This window comes from Bacillus rossius, chromosome 6, assembly GCF_032445375.1.
Source record: "Bacillus rossius redtenbacheri isolate Brsri chromosome 6, Brsri_v3, whole genome shotgun sequence".
NCBI classification, from domain to species: Eukaryota; Metazoa; Arthropoda; class Insecta; order Phasmatodea; family Bacillidae; genus Bacillus; species Bacillus rossius.
The window spans coordinates 6,749,669-6,768,877 of NC_086334.1; the positions used below are offsets into that span (position 1 = coordinate 6,749,669).

General features: G+C 42.9%; 1 protein-coding gene across 1 annotated transcript in view; it reads left to right on the forward strand.

Annotated features, from left to right (window-relative positions):
• The window catches only part of LOC134533376 (lachesin-like), a 120,697-nt gene that overhangs the window by 82,221 nt on the left and 19,267 nt on the right, over window positions 1–19,209 (forward strand). Inside the window, exons 6-7 of the mRNA XM_063370897.1 lie at window positions 8,785–9,069; window positions 14,765–14,827. Coding sequence (XP_063226967.1) covers window positions 8,785–9,069; window positions 14,765–14,827 — 348 coding nt within the window. The remainder of the gene's footprint in view (window positions 1–8,784; window positions 9,070–14,764; window positions 14,828–19,209) is intronic.

Below are 19,209 nucleotides of genomic sequence, written 5' to 3' on the forward strand. Positions count from 1 at the left end.
TCCTTTAGAGATAGCGGGTACACACCCTCCAACCCTTAACCCCTCCACCCTTCTCCCCCCTAGCACTGCCACTCAGTCCTCCCAGCGGTGGAGTCGACGAAAAATAATTAAATTGGGGTCACGCTGATGGGTGCTTAAAACGTCTGCCAGGCGGGGTTGGAGAGGGGGGAGGGGGTGGTCGTGCTGGTGTCCCGCTCCAGGGGATAATAAAAGTTAGTTCGGACAGCAGCGAGGCCTTTTCCGTGGGGCATCCACATCCCCCCCCTTCCCCTTCCACAGTCACCCAGACGTCGCTACAACCCACGGAAGAGTAATACCAAAATTTCAGATCCACCCTGTGGCCAGCGGATGAGAGGAGTCCACTCAGGAATTTTTCGTGTCCCGTTCGACTCTTGCTTTTTTTTTTCCCCTGTCCTCGTCGGTTATGGACTTCTCGGGCCTCCTCGGGGCTTGCGAATGCCGACGGACCAATGGGAGGCTGGTTGCCGTGAATGGCCACCCTCTGACCCCCCCCCCCCTCCACCAACAAGCACTGCAACCGCATCGAACCTTTTTTTTCCCCGCTGGCCCGCCCCTTGCGTGTGACCTCCGTGGAAACGCCGCAGGTACGAATCGGCGCTTGTGTGTATATCCAGGACCGCCATGCCACAGCCGGCGAAGGGGGTGTGTTCCACCCTCTGCAGCCCCCCTGGCGAGGGTGTGGTGTTGGACCTTTACCTCTGCTCCCTGCAACGGCCGCGGTGAACAGGCATAGAATAAAATATATATATGCATTCCTGAAAATTTCAAATAACACGCCCAAAGTAAAACAAATATATCCCCTCCCCCTTTTTTTCACCAACCCCAACCCTTTTACCATCTACTTTTTTTTTCCCCCGAAAATGAAATTCCGGACCTTCCGCCGCGGGTGGGACATACCCTCCGTCGGAAGATGGCGTCGCCCCAAGGCTGTGAATAGGTAACGAAGAACCCTCTGGGAAAGCAATATGTTGCACGAAGAAGAAGAAGACTTGATGAACACTTACCACAACCTGATTGTTAACATAAAGCTTCAGTTAGACACACTCGTCAGCAATTCCTTTTAGAATTTGCATGGATCTACTTTTAGTGTCACGAAATATATTGGCATCTTATCTCCTTAAAAAAAATATTTATATTAATGCAAACATTTTTAACATATTCTTCCTTGCAGGGGCGCAAATATGAATGATTCCCAAAAGGAAGGGTGGGGGTGGCCGAAGAATTTTGGGCGTGTGTTTTAACCGACACAAGTCGTCCCTGGATAAGGTGCTCGTATGTCGTACACTGTCATTTTGGCCTGCATGCATGCAATAAGCAGAAAACTTTAAAAAAATGTACAGAAAGTTTTCCATGAAACATATTTTTGACGTTTGAGTCTATAAGCCCCGTTGCACAGACACGATTTTGCAAGCATATGGATGCACCCTTGGTGAGTGCTTCTTAATTCCTTGCAAGTTATATAGACCATGTTATATCCCTTTCTACTTTCAACGATCTAAAATCAGATAATTAAATTAATCAATATATTAAAAAATAATGCTACAAAAGATTAAAAAAATTGTGAATTAATTTTTTAACATGATATATTTCAAGAATGTTTTCGTGTTAGCTTTATATTTTGAAACACCTGTGTGACTCTCAACTGTCGCTTCTTCACTAATAATAAAGAAGAAAACGTGACATTAAAAAATCACGTTTAATGTTATCTCACAAATTGGAAGCTAGTCAACAAATATAGAGACGTCTCAGCAGGTATCAACAAGTTAGGCCTATCCAAGTAATGTAGTTTCAAAACGTTTTTAAAATTTTAATTTGTGTTTTGTATAAACTAACATTATAAGAAAATTATCCCTTCCAGAAATTAAAAACCGAAAGCTAATGGTGAGTTTATTAAACCTTTGTTTAAGTTTTATATTTATATCTGGTAATGATTTTATCGGTATGAGGGAACAAAATAATTTCTTGAGTTCATTATCCTACCAAACTGATTCCACAGACGTCCTTTATATCGGGCTAGTGTAGGTGTTATTTGTTGATTGCTGTCTTCACTAGTCGCTAAATCTTATCTTGACTATTACATGTGATTATTCACTTCTGTCCCCAATTTTATACTTTATTTTCTAAGAATTTCTGTGTGTGACCACTAATATATGATCCATATGGACTGGAATAATTGGTAGGTTCAGTTACTCCCACGATAGCTTCCACAATCCTCTGCTTACTCAGATAAATACCACCTGTTAATTGGCTGTTGACTTGTGAGACATTTCGGCTAGGTAGCCTTGTGATTGGACGCTTCTTTGATTGATGATCTTTTCATAAGCATAGAATCCCCCTGATAAACTGTGAGCTAATATCAAAGTAAGCCAAAAGATGCAAGTATTTTCATTTCAACACATCGCGAAATGAATCCGGGAATTTTTCCGGTCTCTGAAGATCCATGACAAAGTAAATGTCTGGAAAAAACTGCCTGGGTTACTTGGACTGTGGCAAGTCTAAAGGACGCAACACGGTGTACCTAGGCGTTCTTAGTCTTGTCTGATAACCCAAGATGGGAAAGCGTAAATCGCACACGTGGCTTCGACCTGAGCCACATTTTTTTCCCCAAAGGTTTTAATAATGTTCGCAGACTTTCACGGCCATTGTCTGAAGTAGCTTGGCTTCTGGGTCGTATCTGCGTCCATGGCGAATAATTCACCGATGTTTCGGTCGACATTGCAGTCGTCATCATCATCAGGGAGCAGTTAACCTACTGTAGGTAACAGCAGGTAACTTGCTCCCTGATGATGGCGACTGAAATGTAGACCGAAACATCGGTGAATTATTCGGTTACCGACAGTAGGTAACTTGCTCCCTGATGATGGCGACTGCAATGTCGACCGAAACATCGGTGAATTATTCGGTTACCGACAGCAGGTAACTTGCTCCCTGATGATGGCGACTGAAATGTAGACCGAAACATCGGTGAATTATTCGGTTACCGACAGTAGGTAAATTGCTCCCTGGTGATGGCGACTGCAATGTCGACCTAAACATCGGTGAATTATTATTCACCGAGGACGCGGCTACAACCCAGAAGCCAAGCCATTCCAGAGGTCTTGTTTATTCCTGAGGTGGTTGCCCTGGAGAAGACTCGATCCTTTCCCTGGTCTTCCAGCCTCGCCCGAGTAACCCCATCTCCCCGCGCGCGCACCTACCCGGCCGAGGCTCCCAGGAAGTCAAATTCCATCAAGCCCTCCCTCCCCTTCGCCCTGCTCTCCTGCTCAAGGCAAAGGGCCGGGAGACCTCAGAGGCCGGCTAGAAGGACGGCTCCAGGAGCGACGCGCAGGCAAAGTCGCGGGGGCGATCTCGTATTCTCGACGTCGCTTCGAGCGCACAAGCGAATTCGCTTCCGCCTCCGGCTCTGACAGATGGTTATTTATTTGAAGTGCGGCTGTGCTCTGTTCCATTCGAAAAAAGTATTTGAGGCCTTACTTCGAACTTTTCTCCTCTGTAAAATATTCAAATGTCAGTATTTATTATTAGATACCGGAAAAAGGTTCACGGATGCATTAAGTTAAGTGATGAAATTCTTGTAGTTATAAGTTTACGCTTCGTCTGCAATTGGTTCGCTGTTAATCTGGAGGAATCTCGGCCAATTAGTAGAGACCGGAAAAATTTGCGGATTCATTTCGTGATAGGCTGAAATTCAAACATGTGTACAATTCTGCTGGTTCTGCTATTGGCTCGCAGTTTAACTGGAGTTCTCTGGGCCAATGAGTAGAGACAGGAAAAATTCGCGGATTCATTTCACGACATGTTAAAATGCAAATAATTGTATTTTATGCAACTTCTGCTATTGGTTCACTGTTAACCTGGAGGACTGTGAGCCAATTAGAGACCCTCAGTCAAAGCAGTATCGAATCACGAGTCTCCCGATTGAGACGCCTCACAAGTCAGTAGCCAACGAACAGGCGACGTTTGCCCGAGTATGCACAGGATCGTGGAGTCTATCCTGGAGGTAATTGAATACGCGAATTTTTCCAGGCCCTACCAATGAGAGACTATCTACCAAAGAAGCGACGAATCACAAGCTACCCAGTGGAGACGCCTCACAATTTAGTACCCAACGAACACGCGTGTTTACTTGAGATGTGCAGAGGATAATGGAGGCTATCCTAGAGGTCATTGAATCCGCGAATTTTTCCGGTCCCTACCAATTAGAGACCCTGAATCAATGTTTAGACGCCTCAGAAGTCTGCAGTCAATGAACAGGAGTATGCAGAGGATCGTGGAAGTCTATCCTGGAGGTCATTGAACCGGCTTTTCTTTTTTCCAAGTTCCTAAGTATTATTATTTCAGTTAAACCTTTTAATCCTTCGAGAAATGAAAGACATACACTTAAAATAATAAAAAATTGTGGATTAATTTACATGCATGCTAAATGGCTAGTTAGTATACAGAGCGACCGACCTAAATTAATTTTCTTTTATAAACCAAATCTCTAGTCTAGTCAGCCCCGGAATATTCAAGCGTAGAGCGACTCCGTTAATAGATGTAAAAGCAGTTAAAAGTCCAGCCTGCATGACCTATTAAAACGATATGACATAGAGATTCAGATTGTTTTTTCCTAGATCCTGTCGCCTGGTGTATTCGCGGGGATCCAAGTCGAGCGATCGGGAGGCCGGACAGTCCAACCGACCCCGCGGCGCGATAGCCACAAAACCCAATGCCCAATTAGACCGCGCTCGAAGCCAAATGCTGGCGCGTGCATAATCGATCACTCCTCCCCCTCCTCCTTCCCGCCGACCCCAGAAAGCCGCGATGAACCCGGCCCCAGGCCTGACTAACGCTCGGGCGCCTCCCCCGACAATGGCGCCGCGATAAGCCTCATCAAAAATCGATCCCTGGCCGCATCCATCGACGCTGCCCAGCCGCCCACCCCCCCCCCCCCCCCCGTGCCGGGGTGTCGGGGTAGCCCTTGCCCCGACGACCTCCTCTGTGTCCGCGGTCTGACGTGCGGCGCCTCGCCCCGGGACGCTGAACAGACGACGGAAACGTCCCAGATTCAGTGATGGTGCGCTCCTTCTTTCACCCGACCCTTTGGTCATTTGTTGGCTGTTTCTCCTGTTAGTCTTGCCTGATTACGAAGTCACTATAACGTACACTTGCTAATTTTACTTTGCTTATTGCTAGAGTCCCGGAAATTTCGCGGATTCCTCTGGCCTCAGGATAGAATTAAAAGTTATAGGTGTGCTCGACCCATGTTTACTTTCCCATTGGTTGATTTCTTAGCGAGAACATTTTTATCCTTGTTATTTGGCACTACCTGATTCGCTTACTTCTCTCCTAGCTGGACATCGTTGGCTCACGGTCGTAGAGGGGCGTGTCCAGATAACTGCGGTCCAATCATGAACATAGTGCGACAGTGTGGAGGTTTGCATTCTAGCTTGCGACTAAATGAATGCGCGAAAATTCCGTGGCTCTACTTATTGCTAGAGACTGGAAAAATTCGCGGGTTCAATGACCTCTAGGATGAACTCCACAGTTCTACGTACACTCGGTCAAATGTCACCCACTCATTGGCTGCTGTATTGTGAGACGTCCCAACGTAGCAGCCTGTGATTCGATAAAGCTTTGGTCGGGTGTTTCTCATTGGCCCAGAGTCATCCAGGTGAGTTGTGAGCCAATAGCAGAGGCAGCACTGAGGTATAACTATTTGTATTTTAGCCTATCGCGAAATGAACCTGCGAATTTTTCCGGTCTCTACTTATTGCATCTAACAAGCAGACAAAAAAATACTGGAAATCGTGAGAGTCCCACAAAAATACAATAGTATCAAGTTAAACTTGTCATTAAGAAACCCAGTAAACTTGATATGGACTTCATATGTTAGTAATTTTAGACATTGCATCATCATATTTTGCACTTGGTTCATGCCTACAATATTTCCTTGTTTGCTTGTTCTAATCAAAGGGGGGGAATCTTTGTTTTGCTATTGACTACGCTATTTTAGCATTGATACATTAGAAAAAATAGCAAAATCTTTCAAGTTGATCTACCAAGTATATTGTTTGTAAATGACTATCACACCAGACCATATTTATTATTTTACAGAAATTTCGTCCATGAGACCAGATTGTATATTTATTGTTTGGTTATTTGACCAACTAAATATGTCTTTGAACTACACATGGTCAAGTCGAAGTGAGGCCATGACTTTCCACTAGTTAAATAAGTCCAGCACAGGCTGAAATTTAATATTTCAGAAAACAATATAGGAAAATCAGGCCTGTTAACATGGGCGAATCACGAGACATATTACTAAAACGATCCTAGCAGCGTGACCTGTAAGCATACGCGCGAATTGGCAATTTGTGTACTTTTATGAGTGACTTAGGCCAAAGTTGAAGTTGAAGTCAACTGGTAGTAAATGGACAGCAAAACAAATCGTAGCTGAATAAAGGCTTATATCATATGCTATGAATGTGTAAAATATATTAAAAAGAACCCACTAGAGAGAACCGTAAAGATACCATCATGTAGAATTGATTATTGCTAAACAAACATAGTACCAACGCATCTGCAAAGAAATTAGTGTTAATCATGATTGTAACGAAAAAGTGTTAGCTATGCAGAAAGACAAGTATTAACATATTGTAAACAACCAACTCCCTTACTTCTTATCTCCATGACTTAGGCATGGTTTTTCTCTAAATTCTAATGCATTTTAGTAACCATTTACGCAATAATGGCAATTAAAGTGAAATAAAAATTCAAAACTCTCGTACTAACAATGTTGTTTCCAACACTTAGGTGCAACTCATGCCACCACGATCACTTAGTATAACTCGTCTCACGGGTTTTCGACGACTTTCCTATTCCAACCCTTCACGATATTCGCGGGAATAGAATTCAGAAACCTGTCACACCTCAGCCAGGAAAATTGACTTCTTAACCAAATGGCAGACAACAATAAATTGTGTACTACATCATGTAAACTTTTATGGACGAGGAGTTAACATTTCTCACGGGCTTATTCCTTACATAATTTGGAGCAAATTTTGTTATAAAAATGTGGGTTCTCTTCCCTATATTGATGGAGTTAATTGACAAATTATAAAATACTTACAATGCATCTACGGCTTATTTAATTGTGTTTGATGATGGATGAAAGATGTTATTTACCGAAGGGCTGTACAAATATGTGAAAACTGCTTAAGTGTTCGTGTTAGTTTATGTAAAGGAACGCATGAATTATGTATTGTGTGGCCGAGTGAAAGGAAGTAGAAGAAAACATTTTTCGAAAATCATTTGTGAGCTTGTTACACGAAGTTATGATGCTAAAATGTAAACAATTAAGGTCTGATAAAAAATACATGAGTGTCAGCCCAATTCCAACCATGTAGATCCTGTCTTTGGCAGAAAAATGCATGTCGATTTTCCATTTCATTTCAATACATCACTGTATTAACCACTGAATACGTTACTATTTTATTCTTAATTTTTTTAGTGCTTTAAAATACTACATACATGATACATTTAATACAATATCTTGGATAAACGCCACTGCAGTTTTGCACTGATCATCATGGGACAGATTCATAAATGCAAAATAACTCTGTTTGTGACTAATAATGGGAACAGATGCCAGCTCCCGAAACGTCTAAACTGTTTCGTCATAGGAAACCTACTGTGTTTGTCGATTTTGTCGTCGTTGTGTTGTCCAGGTTTTGTTGTCCGTCTGCATTTACTGTCTCGTCGTTCCCAGCCCATTGTGTTCGTCCGTGCTGTTATCATCTTTTTCATGACCGAATTCCTTCCACGGCATACATTGCGCTGTCTGAAATTTGAGTTTCAATGAGTTCTTCCGTGCTGCCACCGGTGTGTTGTCGATAATGCTTGTGTAGGTTCATCGTTTGGTTAATCTGTTAGATTTTGGGGCTTTTTTTCTGTAGGCTCATGTATTTATTTGTTTTTTTAATTTTCATAGCAGCCAGTGTAAAAGTGTCAAACAGCAATGGCGTATGTCCGAGAAGTGGTGTTAAATCAAAAATTCCCCATCGGGAGAATCGTTTAAAGAACGTGTGCATGATACGTGTTGGCAGAAGGGCGCTCATCCATGCGACACAGTTTGCTCCAAAGTTGTCTTCAGTGAATGTTCGTGGAAATGTGTGTCATTTTCGTTAGATGTGCTTCATTTTTGTTGAATGCTTGAACTGCGTGAACTTTGTGTGGTAATAGCGTACATTGCGTGTACAATGCGTGTATTGCGCGTCAATTGCGTGAACATTGCGGCTTCGTACCGTTTACTGTGTGAACTGTGTTTACATTGTGTACATTGTGTACATTGCGTACATTGCGTGTACAATGCGTGCATTGTGTTTCAATTGCGTTTACTGTGTGTACTGTGTGTACATTGCGTACATTGCGTACATTGCGTGTACGATGCGTGTAAAGAGCGTCAATTGAGTAACCTTATTTTTGTGTGCTTCTTTTTTAAATGTTGTTTTGACTCGAGTATTATAGTAAATGGTTCTCTGATTTGACTTAGCATATTATTCCATCAGGTGCATGTATATAAGCGAGTTCTATACAGCAGGTCGCTCAGTTTGTTACTGTCGTCGACGGTGTAAGGATCACCTAGTTTGTTTCATCTGGTGCATATGTCGTGTAAATTACCTGTTCTTCAGTGACGTGCCGATGAGAGTGTGTCGGGGGGGAGAGGGGGTGGTGGAGGGCTCGGTGGACGGGTGTCGCGCTGAGGGTCGACGCGTGCCGCAGTCTCGCCGATGATCTGGGTGCCGAACCAGCTGGTGGGCGCGCCGGCCGGCACTGACGTCACCATCGACTGCCACACGGAGGCGTACCCGCGCGCCATCAGCTACTGGGTGTACGAGAGCGTGATGCTGCTGCCCACCAAGAAGTACTCCACCGAGGTGGCCGAGAACAGCTACCGGGCGCACATGAAGCTGACGGTGCGGCGCCTGGGGCCGGGCGACTTCGGCAACTACCGCTGCATCTCCAAGAACTCGCTGGGCGAGACGGAGGGCTCCATCCGGCTCTACGGTGAGTCTCCCGCCTCTACGGTGAGTCTCCCGCCTCTACGGTGAGTCCCCCGCCTTTACGGTGAGTCTCCCGCCTCTACGGTGAGTCCCCCGCCTCTACGGTGAGTCTCCCGCCTCTACGGTGAGTCTCCCGCCTCTACGGTGAGTCTCCCGCCTCTACGGTGAGTCCCCCGCCTCTACGGTGAGTCCCCCGCCTCTACGGTGAGTCTCCCGCCTCTACGGTGAGTCTCCCGCCTCTACGGTGAGTCTCCCGCCTCTACGGTGAGTCTCCCGCCTCTACGGTGAGTCTCCCGCCTCTACGGTGAGTCTCCCGCCTCTACGGTGAGTCTCCCGCCTCTACGGTGAGTCTCCCGCCTCTACGGTGAGTCTCCCGCCTCTACGGTGAGTCCCCCGCCTCTACGGTGAGTCTCCCGCCTCTACGGTGAGTCTCCCGCCTCTACGGTGAGTCTCCCGCCTCTACGGTGAGTCTCCCGCCTCTACGGTGAGTCCCCCGCCTCTACGGTGAGTCCCCCGCCTCTACGGTGAGTCTCCCGCCTCTACAATGAGTCTCCCGCCTCTACGGTGAGTCCCCCGCCTCTACGGTGAGTCTCCCGCCTCTACGGTGAGTCTCCCGCCTCTACGGTGAGTCTCCCGCCTCTACGGTGAGTCTCCCGCCTCTACGGTGAGTCCCCCGCCTCCCCTTGCGACTGTCTTCAAGACAATCTACACAACAGTGTGTCTGGATTTTTTTATCCTTCAGTCCCTTTTTTTCCACTGCTTGCTATAATGGTTGGCCGTATAAAAATTTATTTCAAACGTAAGTTGTAGATTATATTTTTACGTTTAACAATAAATAAAACGGATTGTATAGTGTGCATGGTACGGAAATAATTTTTTTTTAATTCTACACCTGTTTTTTTTTCATTCTTTTTCTGCAATGGTTCGTTTTATCAAAAAAAAAATGTTTCAGACAAAAGTTTTAAATAAAAAATAATACCATTTACAAATAATTCGAACGGATATGATAGCGTGCCTACTAAGGGAGTAGTTATGTTTTTTGTCTGTCCTCCAACCCTTGTTTTTTTTTTTGTCCCTTGTAGTTATGATTGATCGTATCACATATGTATGTATTTAATCAAACGTTTTTTAGTATTACACCTTCGAGTTATAATACGTTCAATTAGTTGCAATATTTGTGTAATTATAGTTGTTATAGCAGGGATTTTTTTTTAAAAAAAAAAGCCTTCCCCATTTTCACCCCTTTGGTGGAATTTTTCCCATTGACGAACTCGACCAAGATTTTCCACTACTTTATTTTATGTATCAGTTCGGAAGTGATTCGTACAAAATTAAGGTAGTTATCATGTCCATAAAATTTTGATATGATGTGTGTATGCATATATATATGCATACACCACGAAACGAAAAACTATATAAATATTTTCCGAAAGTAGCACCATGGTAACGACTACAATAGTTAGTATTTCTTCGAAATCTACCTGATACTGTAACTTCTTGGTATTTTGGTTTTAATGCATATTTTTTTCACAGAATTAAGTTATTTTCATTAGAATAATAGGTAGAATAATAGGTGTTCCGTAACGCAAGGGCAGTGTTCTTTTAAATTGCCTCGCTAGTTTCTTTCAGCAGAGATACACCAAGTGTATTGTATCCTAATAAATTGTCATATTGCCATAGATAAATTTCCATCACCCGTGATAAAAAAGAATTCCGAATTCCGATTGTTTACCTAAGCTTAAACTAGTCATTAAATGCATATCAACTCCCGTTTCTTAATAATTCTACTTATTTCTATATAGTTTCTAATCATTTGTGCGCCGCTTTAAAAGTTTCTAAAAGATATCTAGATACATGAAGAAACAAACCCGCTTTCTGCGGTGATGAAACTCTGATGTCCTCACTTGTCGCACCGAGATCACTCATCCCCCAGATCAATATCAAGGATCTTTCAGGGTGATACATTCACTTGTGAAGTACCTTCAGGATAGTTCTGAAGTTGTGTCGGAGTGCATTCCCATCAGAACCTGCTCCAACACCTGAAGTTGTGAGCAGGCTGAGATTCTGACCAACCTACTTGTCATCGGTGGAAATTCATCTAGTTAGCACACCATGGTACTTTTTTTTTATAAAAAGCCCTTTCAAACCTGGCCAATCGCACTGAATTTGAACGAATACAGAGTGCGATACTGGACCTGGAGAAAAAAAATCTTGACGAGAGAGGTGGGATTATTCGGGGACAAGTAAAAACAGAGTGGTCCTCGTTTTATTTAGGCTTGCTTTGCCTCTTTATTTGGCTAAATATTCGTGAAAGTATGCCTGCTCTCTTATCTGGACTGAACAGTGCATACTTCGTTTTCTGTACCGCTTACTTGTTGTCTGTTACTCAGGTCCACAGAGAACGGGTTAAAAAAAATGGTGGTATCAACATAAACGTAATGCTATGGTTATGGGTGTTTAAAGAAGAAAAAAAGGTGCTGTATTTTTACATCTGCAGCCTTGGTCATTCCTTCCATCGGGTCTAAGTGCGCTTGGTCCGGAGCCATTGCTTCAGGATTTCAGAGCTCTGTATTTCATACCCCAGCTGCAACAACTACCGGCGCATACCAATAGCTCTCCGTTCCGCTTCTGTAGACGATCTTGCTCTGAGACCGCCGGGTATCGGCGCGGTGCAGTCATGCGGTTCGCCCCAGCGGGAGGGGGGTGGAAGGGGGGGGGGGCGCGGTAATTCAATGAATCGCCGGCTCTGTTCCGCATGCAAATGCGGCGCCGCCAATGTCCGTCGCTAATGCGGCCGGTCCCCTAACTGCTTTCATTGGCTGACTCCGTGTGGAACTCGTTTACACTCCGTCCGCAACAACACGTCTGCTGACCATCCGGCCGTCATCGATAAATACCACAATCGCCCGTTTGCCGGCTCAATCTGGATGGCTGACACAAAACCACGTAAAGAATACGAAAACCTTTTTTTTTTTTTTTTTTTCAGTATTAACATCCAATTAAGTTATGAACCCCCAACAGCGAGTCTATAAATTTAATTATAATTTTTTATTTAATAATTTCAAATTTTTTTAAAATATATTATAAAAATAAAGAAATTTCACTATTAATATTTAGCCTATTCGTCGCCTGGGAATGGAATGGACGCCTCGGCCGTAGGCATCATGGACTTCTAATACGCAATGCGTGTAGCCTAACTTTAGGCGCTCAGCACACATCTCAAGAAGTTTAAGCGATCTCGGTACTCGAGTTGAAAAAAATATGGCTACCGTTTTTTTTTTGGGACGAAAAGGGCTTCAATTTGGTTGATTTAACGAAACATGAGTCAACAATTACAGCAAAATGTACAAAATTACAATTACTGGTGTAATTTCTATGCAGAGGGGTTAAATAAATTGGTAGACCGTTGCGAAAAGTGCTTTGAAATAAATGGCGACTATGTAAAAATGTTATGTACATGTGTTATAAACTAAAGCTTTGAGTAAAACTTTTTTCGTGAGTTCATTTTTATTTTTATTATTTTTAATGACCAAACGGTACTTACTTACCGGAGTTTATTAATAATCACTAATTGTGAACAGGTTTTAAAAGTGAAGATACTGCTGTAGCTAATAAAATATTTTTTTACGGAAACGGTTTGGCATTTAAGCTAGGAATTCTAAAAAATTTAATAAACTGCGCTATTGTTAACTTGTAGGTTTCTTGTTTATGTCGTTAACAGGTAAATCGTTGAACCTATTTCAAATAATTAGATATTTCAACACTGATCCCAAGAACAACACAATTTTTCCATTTTTTTTAAATCAGTATTATAGTTTGCGTGAAGCATAAAATAGCATAAAATAATTCCAACAAGATTTGAATAACTCAAAATAACCTTTATAATATATAAATAGGGGAATAAGCAGGAAAAGTTATAAATATATGTATAAACAGTTAAATCAAATATAAATTCAGTGGTCACGGTGGCATCTTGCTGGGAAGAACAAGCCAGTTAATAAGCAAACACGTGCGAACAACGTCGGTCGCTTGTCGTAACTCAGTGGCGCGCCCGCGACCGCGCCGAATGATTCCCCTGGAGTGATGAATGTCCTCCCGTCGCGTCGCCCCGAGTCCTTCGTCCTTCGTCCTTCGCGCAGGTCCGAGCTGACGGCTGCTTCCGACTGCGCCGGCGAACAAAGCCTGCTTGCTGTCCGCCTCGTTATTGATGGCGATCCGCGGGAAAAAATGCACTGTTTTATTTGGCGAAGGGCTAACCAGATTCTCGTCAAATGTGTATCCCCTGCGGGCTTTACGGCGCGTCAATTAAAAGTCAGCCAATAATTTAACACAGCCGGGAATTGTTCTCGATGGGAAAAAAAGTGCAGTGCTGGGCACAAAAGTTTCAACTGATTGAAGCGTGCATGCAAAAACCAGATTTTTTTCTGTTTGTCCAAGCTACTCGTATCATAGGTGTGTGCTAAAATTGCGAACCAGTGATACGAATTCCAAAAGCCAAATAAAAACTTTTTTTGTTATTGTTCAGCGAGTCTTTGCTGTTGAAAACTGCTGGTGAACATCACTTCGACAACTAATTCTAGCAACTGACGCGTAATGTTGTTATAATTGTAAATATGTATACGGTAAAAAGTCGTAATAGAATGAAAATATATGTTTGGCAATGCATCCATTTCAATTTAATCAGCAATACCGGCAAGTATTTTCTGTCACTGAAAGGTTCTTTGTGAGAATCTTCTGATACCATAACCCTCTTGAGAGTTTTAAATTAAAAAAAGACAGCGAATTTTTACTGAATGGCTTGGCAACAGACTACAAATTAGATGATTACGCATTTGTGAGGAATCAACAATTGTGACATAATTTATTCACGTGTGGCATACAGTTAGATTCTACATTAAATACTCACTATTATACGTAAATTTTAAGTTTTGAGATTGACAAAGATATTTTACTCAAACTGGAGTTAGGTACATAGAAAAAAAATTCGGTACTTTTACAAAAGATTCCTTTTGAAACAGTTGCCAAGAAATGTTTGTAATACTAAAAGTAAGATATTGTAGCCTTGTAGAACACATGAATATGGTTACTTTCTTACGAAAATTAGCAAACGATTTTATTTTTTTATTGATGTTTTATTCAAGCATTTTTTTTGCAATTAATGCTGGAAAGCTATTCAGATAAAGGTTTACAAAACTATTGGAGGTATTGGGTCAACACAGATAATAAATACCCAGGTAACAAATGGAGTCACAACTCGGTACTAAATCGGTACCAAAATATTCACGGTCTCGATAAAAAATACCTTTTAAAATATATATAAAGAATATGAAATTCTTACAAGTAGAATACTATGTATATAAGTATTATATAAAAAAAAGTGGATAAAAAAATTAATATTGTCACCAATATACCTTCCTCAAAAGTGGGCATATCAAGGTTAATCTCTTTGATCGAAGAAGCCAATAGAGACGACTCAAACGACGAAAAAAATGAGGTAAACCTGTATAAGACATCTGAAAAAATAAAAACATTGCAGGAACCATCCCAGCATGTCCCTGGTCCAAATTCGGGGAAAAGACTGAAAGGAAAGACAGTCCTGACCGAGATTCGACCCTGGACTCTCCCCAGTGCGATCACAGTGTGTTACCACTGCACTATGTGTTAGATCTCACCCTGCTCTGTGTGTGTGCGTGTTGCAGAGATCCCGATGCCGTCTTCTCCGCCGAAGGCCACTGAGGTTCGGAGTGGAGCTGGGCAGGAGGGTAAGAGTACAGTCTGATACAGTCAGCATGTAACCATGTAGTAGGCAGAAGGGTAAGAGCCGAGTACAGTCTGGTACAGTCAGCATGTAACCACGTGATGGGCAGAAGGGTAAGAGGCGAGTACAGTCAGCATGTAACCACGTGGTGGGCAGAAGGGTAAGAGCCGAGTACAGTCTGGTACAGTCAGCATGTAACCACGTGGTGCGAAGAAGGGTAAGAGGCGAGTACAGTCTGGTACAGTCAGCATGTAACCACGTGGTGGTAAAGAGGGCAATAACCGAGTACATTCTGGTACAGTGTGTGGTCACTTGCTGGGCATAAGGGTAAGAGCCGAGTACAATTTGGTACAGTCGGAATGTAGCCATGTGAGGACAGGAGGGTAAGAACCGAGTACAGTCTGGTACAATCAGCATGTGGTCATGTGCTGGCCAGGAGGGTAAGAGCCGATTACAGCAAGTCGATGCTCACGAAAGCACTTTCGAAGAGCGCCATATTCCCTGTGCATTCGTTTATCCTTTCGCATCCTCAGTTAAGGAAGCAGTCCTGCTGTTGCAGTGTACGAGCAATGGTAACATTCCTAAACACGTAACTGAAGTTATTTGCCTATAATAGTGTTACAAGTGAGGTATAAGTTCTTAAATGGTTAGTCCAAATGAATTAATGTTCAGTTATTAACTATGTAAACATTTTCCCTCAATTACAAACAATTTAAATGTCTCTCCACAAATTAATCTCACCATCGTAAGCCCACTATTTACTCTCCCCCACTGTAGCTTGACAGTGGCTCTCTCTACTGTTCGTCTCTCACAACGAAACTCGATCCCAGCACGCTGCTTCGCACTACTCAGTCGTCTGTCGTCGTCGTGACACCATTCCGTGACTCTGATCTTTCGCGCACGAAGCCCGTCTCTCGTCGCCCGCTATCGCTCGCCAAGGTGTTACTCTGTTCACTTCACTCCTTCATCGCTCCGAGTATTCGCCGGTATTGCTACCAGCCTCTCTCTCTCTATCTCCACAGGTTAGCGTCTCCCTATATACCTGTCGGCCTTACCCATGGAAAGGTCTCGCACCATGCGAAGTGTCGCATCATCAAGGGCCCCTGACATAACACTCGAAGCTACAAGAACAATGGCGTCCTAGGCCAGGCCATCCAGGACACGTTTGCTCCCGCACTGTGTAGCTATATTGTTGTTGGTGTACCGACAGTAGACCGTACCTGTACCTGGAATAAACCCAACCATCCACGAAACACAGACATTGCTAGGGACCGGAAAATTCGCGGATTCAATGATCTCTAGGATAGCCTCCATTATCCTCTGCATTTCTCAAGTAAACAGGCGTGTTCATTGGTTACTACATTGTGAGGCGTCACCACTGGGTAGCTTGTGATTCGACGCTTCTTTGGTCGATAGTCTCTCATTGGTCCAGAGAGCTCCAGTTAAACTGCGAGCCAATAGCAGAACCAGCAGAATTGTACACATGTTTTAATTTCAGCCTATCACGAAATGAATCCGCGAATTTTTCCGGTCTCTAGCAATGGCTTCTCTTGAAAACGGACACCAGTCACAAGGCAGAAATTTCTGGTGCAGACATACTGTGTTGCAGTCCAGTGAGCAATCAGTTAGTTTTGCGAAATATTACTGTCTCTAATGCATCTCTGCTAATCACAGCTATTCTGAATGAACTGTTCAATAAGACAATGTCTTCTCTTGGAGATGGCCACCAATTACTTGAAGTACCGCTGTCGCGGGCATAACTTATTGCATTCTAATTAATGTTCAGAGCGTCGGGGGTTTTTTTGTGGAAAATACCAGCCTGCTGTTCGTAATAATGGCTAGGGATTGGAATAATTCGCGGATTCAATCTGTGATAGGATGAAATTCAAATGTAAATACCTTGAAGTTCTTGCCACTATTGGTAGAGACCGGAAAAATTCGCGGATTCATTTCGTGATAGGCTGAAATTCAAACATGTGTACAATTCTGCTGGTTCTGCTATTGGCTCGCAGTTTAACTGGAGCTCTCTGGGCCAATGAGAGACTATCGACCAAAGAAGCGTCAAATAACAAGCTACCCAGTGGAGACGCCTCACAATTTAGTACCCAATGAACACGCGTGTATACTTGAGAAATGCAGAGGATAATGGAGGCTATCCTAGAGGTCGTTGAATCCGCCAATTTTTCCGGTCCCTACTTAAGAATTACCGAATCGCAGGCCAGCAAGTTCAGACGTTAATAAACAAGTGGCTTTTACCTGAAGAATGAAAAAAAAACAGTTGTTGATTCTATTCTGTAGACGAATGAAACCCTGACATTTTTACAGGCCCCTTTTTATTTCGACCGTAGTTTCCGTCCCTTCACGTCGGTTTCCCGTAAAAATAATTCATATATGAATCATTTAAATACCAAGACCAGTTAAATCCGCAATTTCTTCTGTGTGTCCAATTATACGCAGGTAGTGACATTTCACACCTGTACGCGCGCACACACACACACACGCGCCTGCCTCTGCCGCTGCAAAGCCATGCATGCATGTTTAATGCCCCAGACTCCGCCCGGTTGTCAGTCACATCAATCTTTAACCACTTGATTCCCTCGCACGGCAGGTGTGACGTCAAAGAGAGAGGGGGTGGCAGGTTGGGTCTGCGTGGTGGAAAAAAAAATAAGGGAAAGAAAGACCGTGCGAGGAAGTGTTGGAAAAAAAAAAAGTAATAAACTCATCTGTTTTGCATGGCTCACTTTTCGGATGAAAAAAAATTAAGTCCGAAAAGACACGACATATGAGGTACTTATCAAGTTTCCGGAATTCGGGAGTATTTCTAGTGATATAAATTACTGCTTAAAAAACTATTTTTACTAATGTGTTAATATCGAAAACCACCTCCCAACGATTTCCTAAACCATTAATGCGCGTTGTGTCTTAACAGTTCGATATGATAAAAACCAAATTTTTATTGCAGTTTCCATGCCGCGGTAGAATAGTTTTCTGCCTAAAGTATGCAATGAAATTTAATGCGATTTGATTTTTAGGTAATATTTAACCTTTACTAACAGTAATTGTGGTTTTTATCCCTGAAAATAATTGTAGTTTCCCAATAACGACAATTTTGTCTGTTGAGTTGCCAAATAAAAAACACAATAAAAACGAAATTACTGAAACTAACTTCAGTGTTAACCTCTTACGACGGGTTACACACCTAGTATGGCAAAACAATCGGACTAATACTTGCCGAGGTAACGTCGGTTTCACATGGGATATGTATGACGCCGGTCATCCTTAAATGTTACTTTAAATGTGGCCCAAATGTGGACTAAGAGGAAGGGGATGAAGGAGAGAGCTTCGGGAAAAGCCCGCCGTCATAGAAAACGTCCGCCACGTTTCCCACACTACGTAAATCGGAGAAGGATGGCACTGAGGCTCAAACACGCATCACTTTGGTTGGATTCGAATTACATGACTTCTATAGAAATGTTTGTGCCTACAGGGCATTCACAGCGCTTTTTCTTCCGCTCTGGATGGATGTGATTGGTGTGCTGTCAGTAAACATTTCCCTGAAATAAACCCAGCCAACCATGAAACACTGACAATGTTATAACGTTTGAACGCACACCTGGTCTGAATTTTTTTTTTCGCGTAAAGTACATACCCTTACCAATTTTTATTCTAAACAAAAACAACCGCAGTAGCTCAACCACAACAACTGAAGGATAGAACCTGTTTTAAACACAGCTTAAGTGAACTAGACCAAGATTCCTCCTAGCATGATCAGCCAATTCAAATTTAACATCGCCTCCAACATGCCAAGTCTAGTTGTCTACATGCATATGATCATGTGAAACTGATAATTAAATTTCGCGGGGAATTCGGACTGCTATTAGGCTCTGTAATGGTTGCGACGCTTGAGTCTGTACTGGCTTGCATTTGGCGAAATCTCATCGCACTCTTCAGTAGGCCAATTGAAATTGCGTATGCCGCACTTTGGTGAGTCTGTGATATTCCTGAAGAATTACCACGCCTGGCCAAACATAATTCCACCAACCACGGTAAGAAGCTATAATAAGATAAAGTGTTACGAGGAATATTTTGAAGAAAAAAAATAGTATGCCAGAGAGAAATTTCTCCCTGTGTAACATGCTTCACTTTAATACAAAGCTTTCTGTTACTCGTCTCTTCCAAAGCAGCGTGTTCAACTCCGAGCTCAAACATTTGCTCTCCTCTCCCGTAAACAGAATTGTATTATAGGTTCGCCGGGAACTGTAATCGCATTTGCGCTGCTTATTGAAAAATGTTTACCTCGGTGCCCTTTTCACTTATAACGTTCCTGACAAAAGTTAGAAACTTTTTACACATGCATGACTGCGAAATTATTGCTGCAGTATCCGT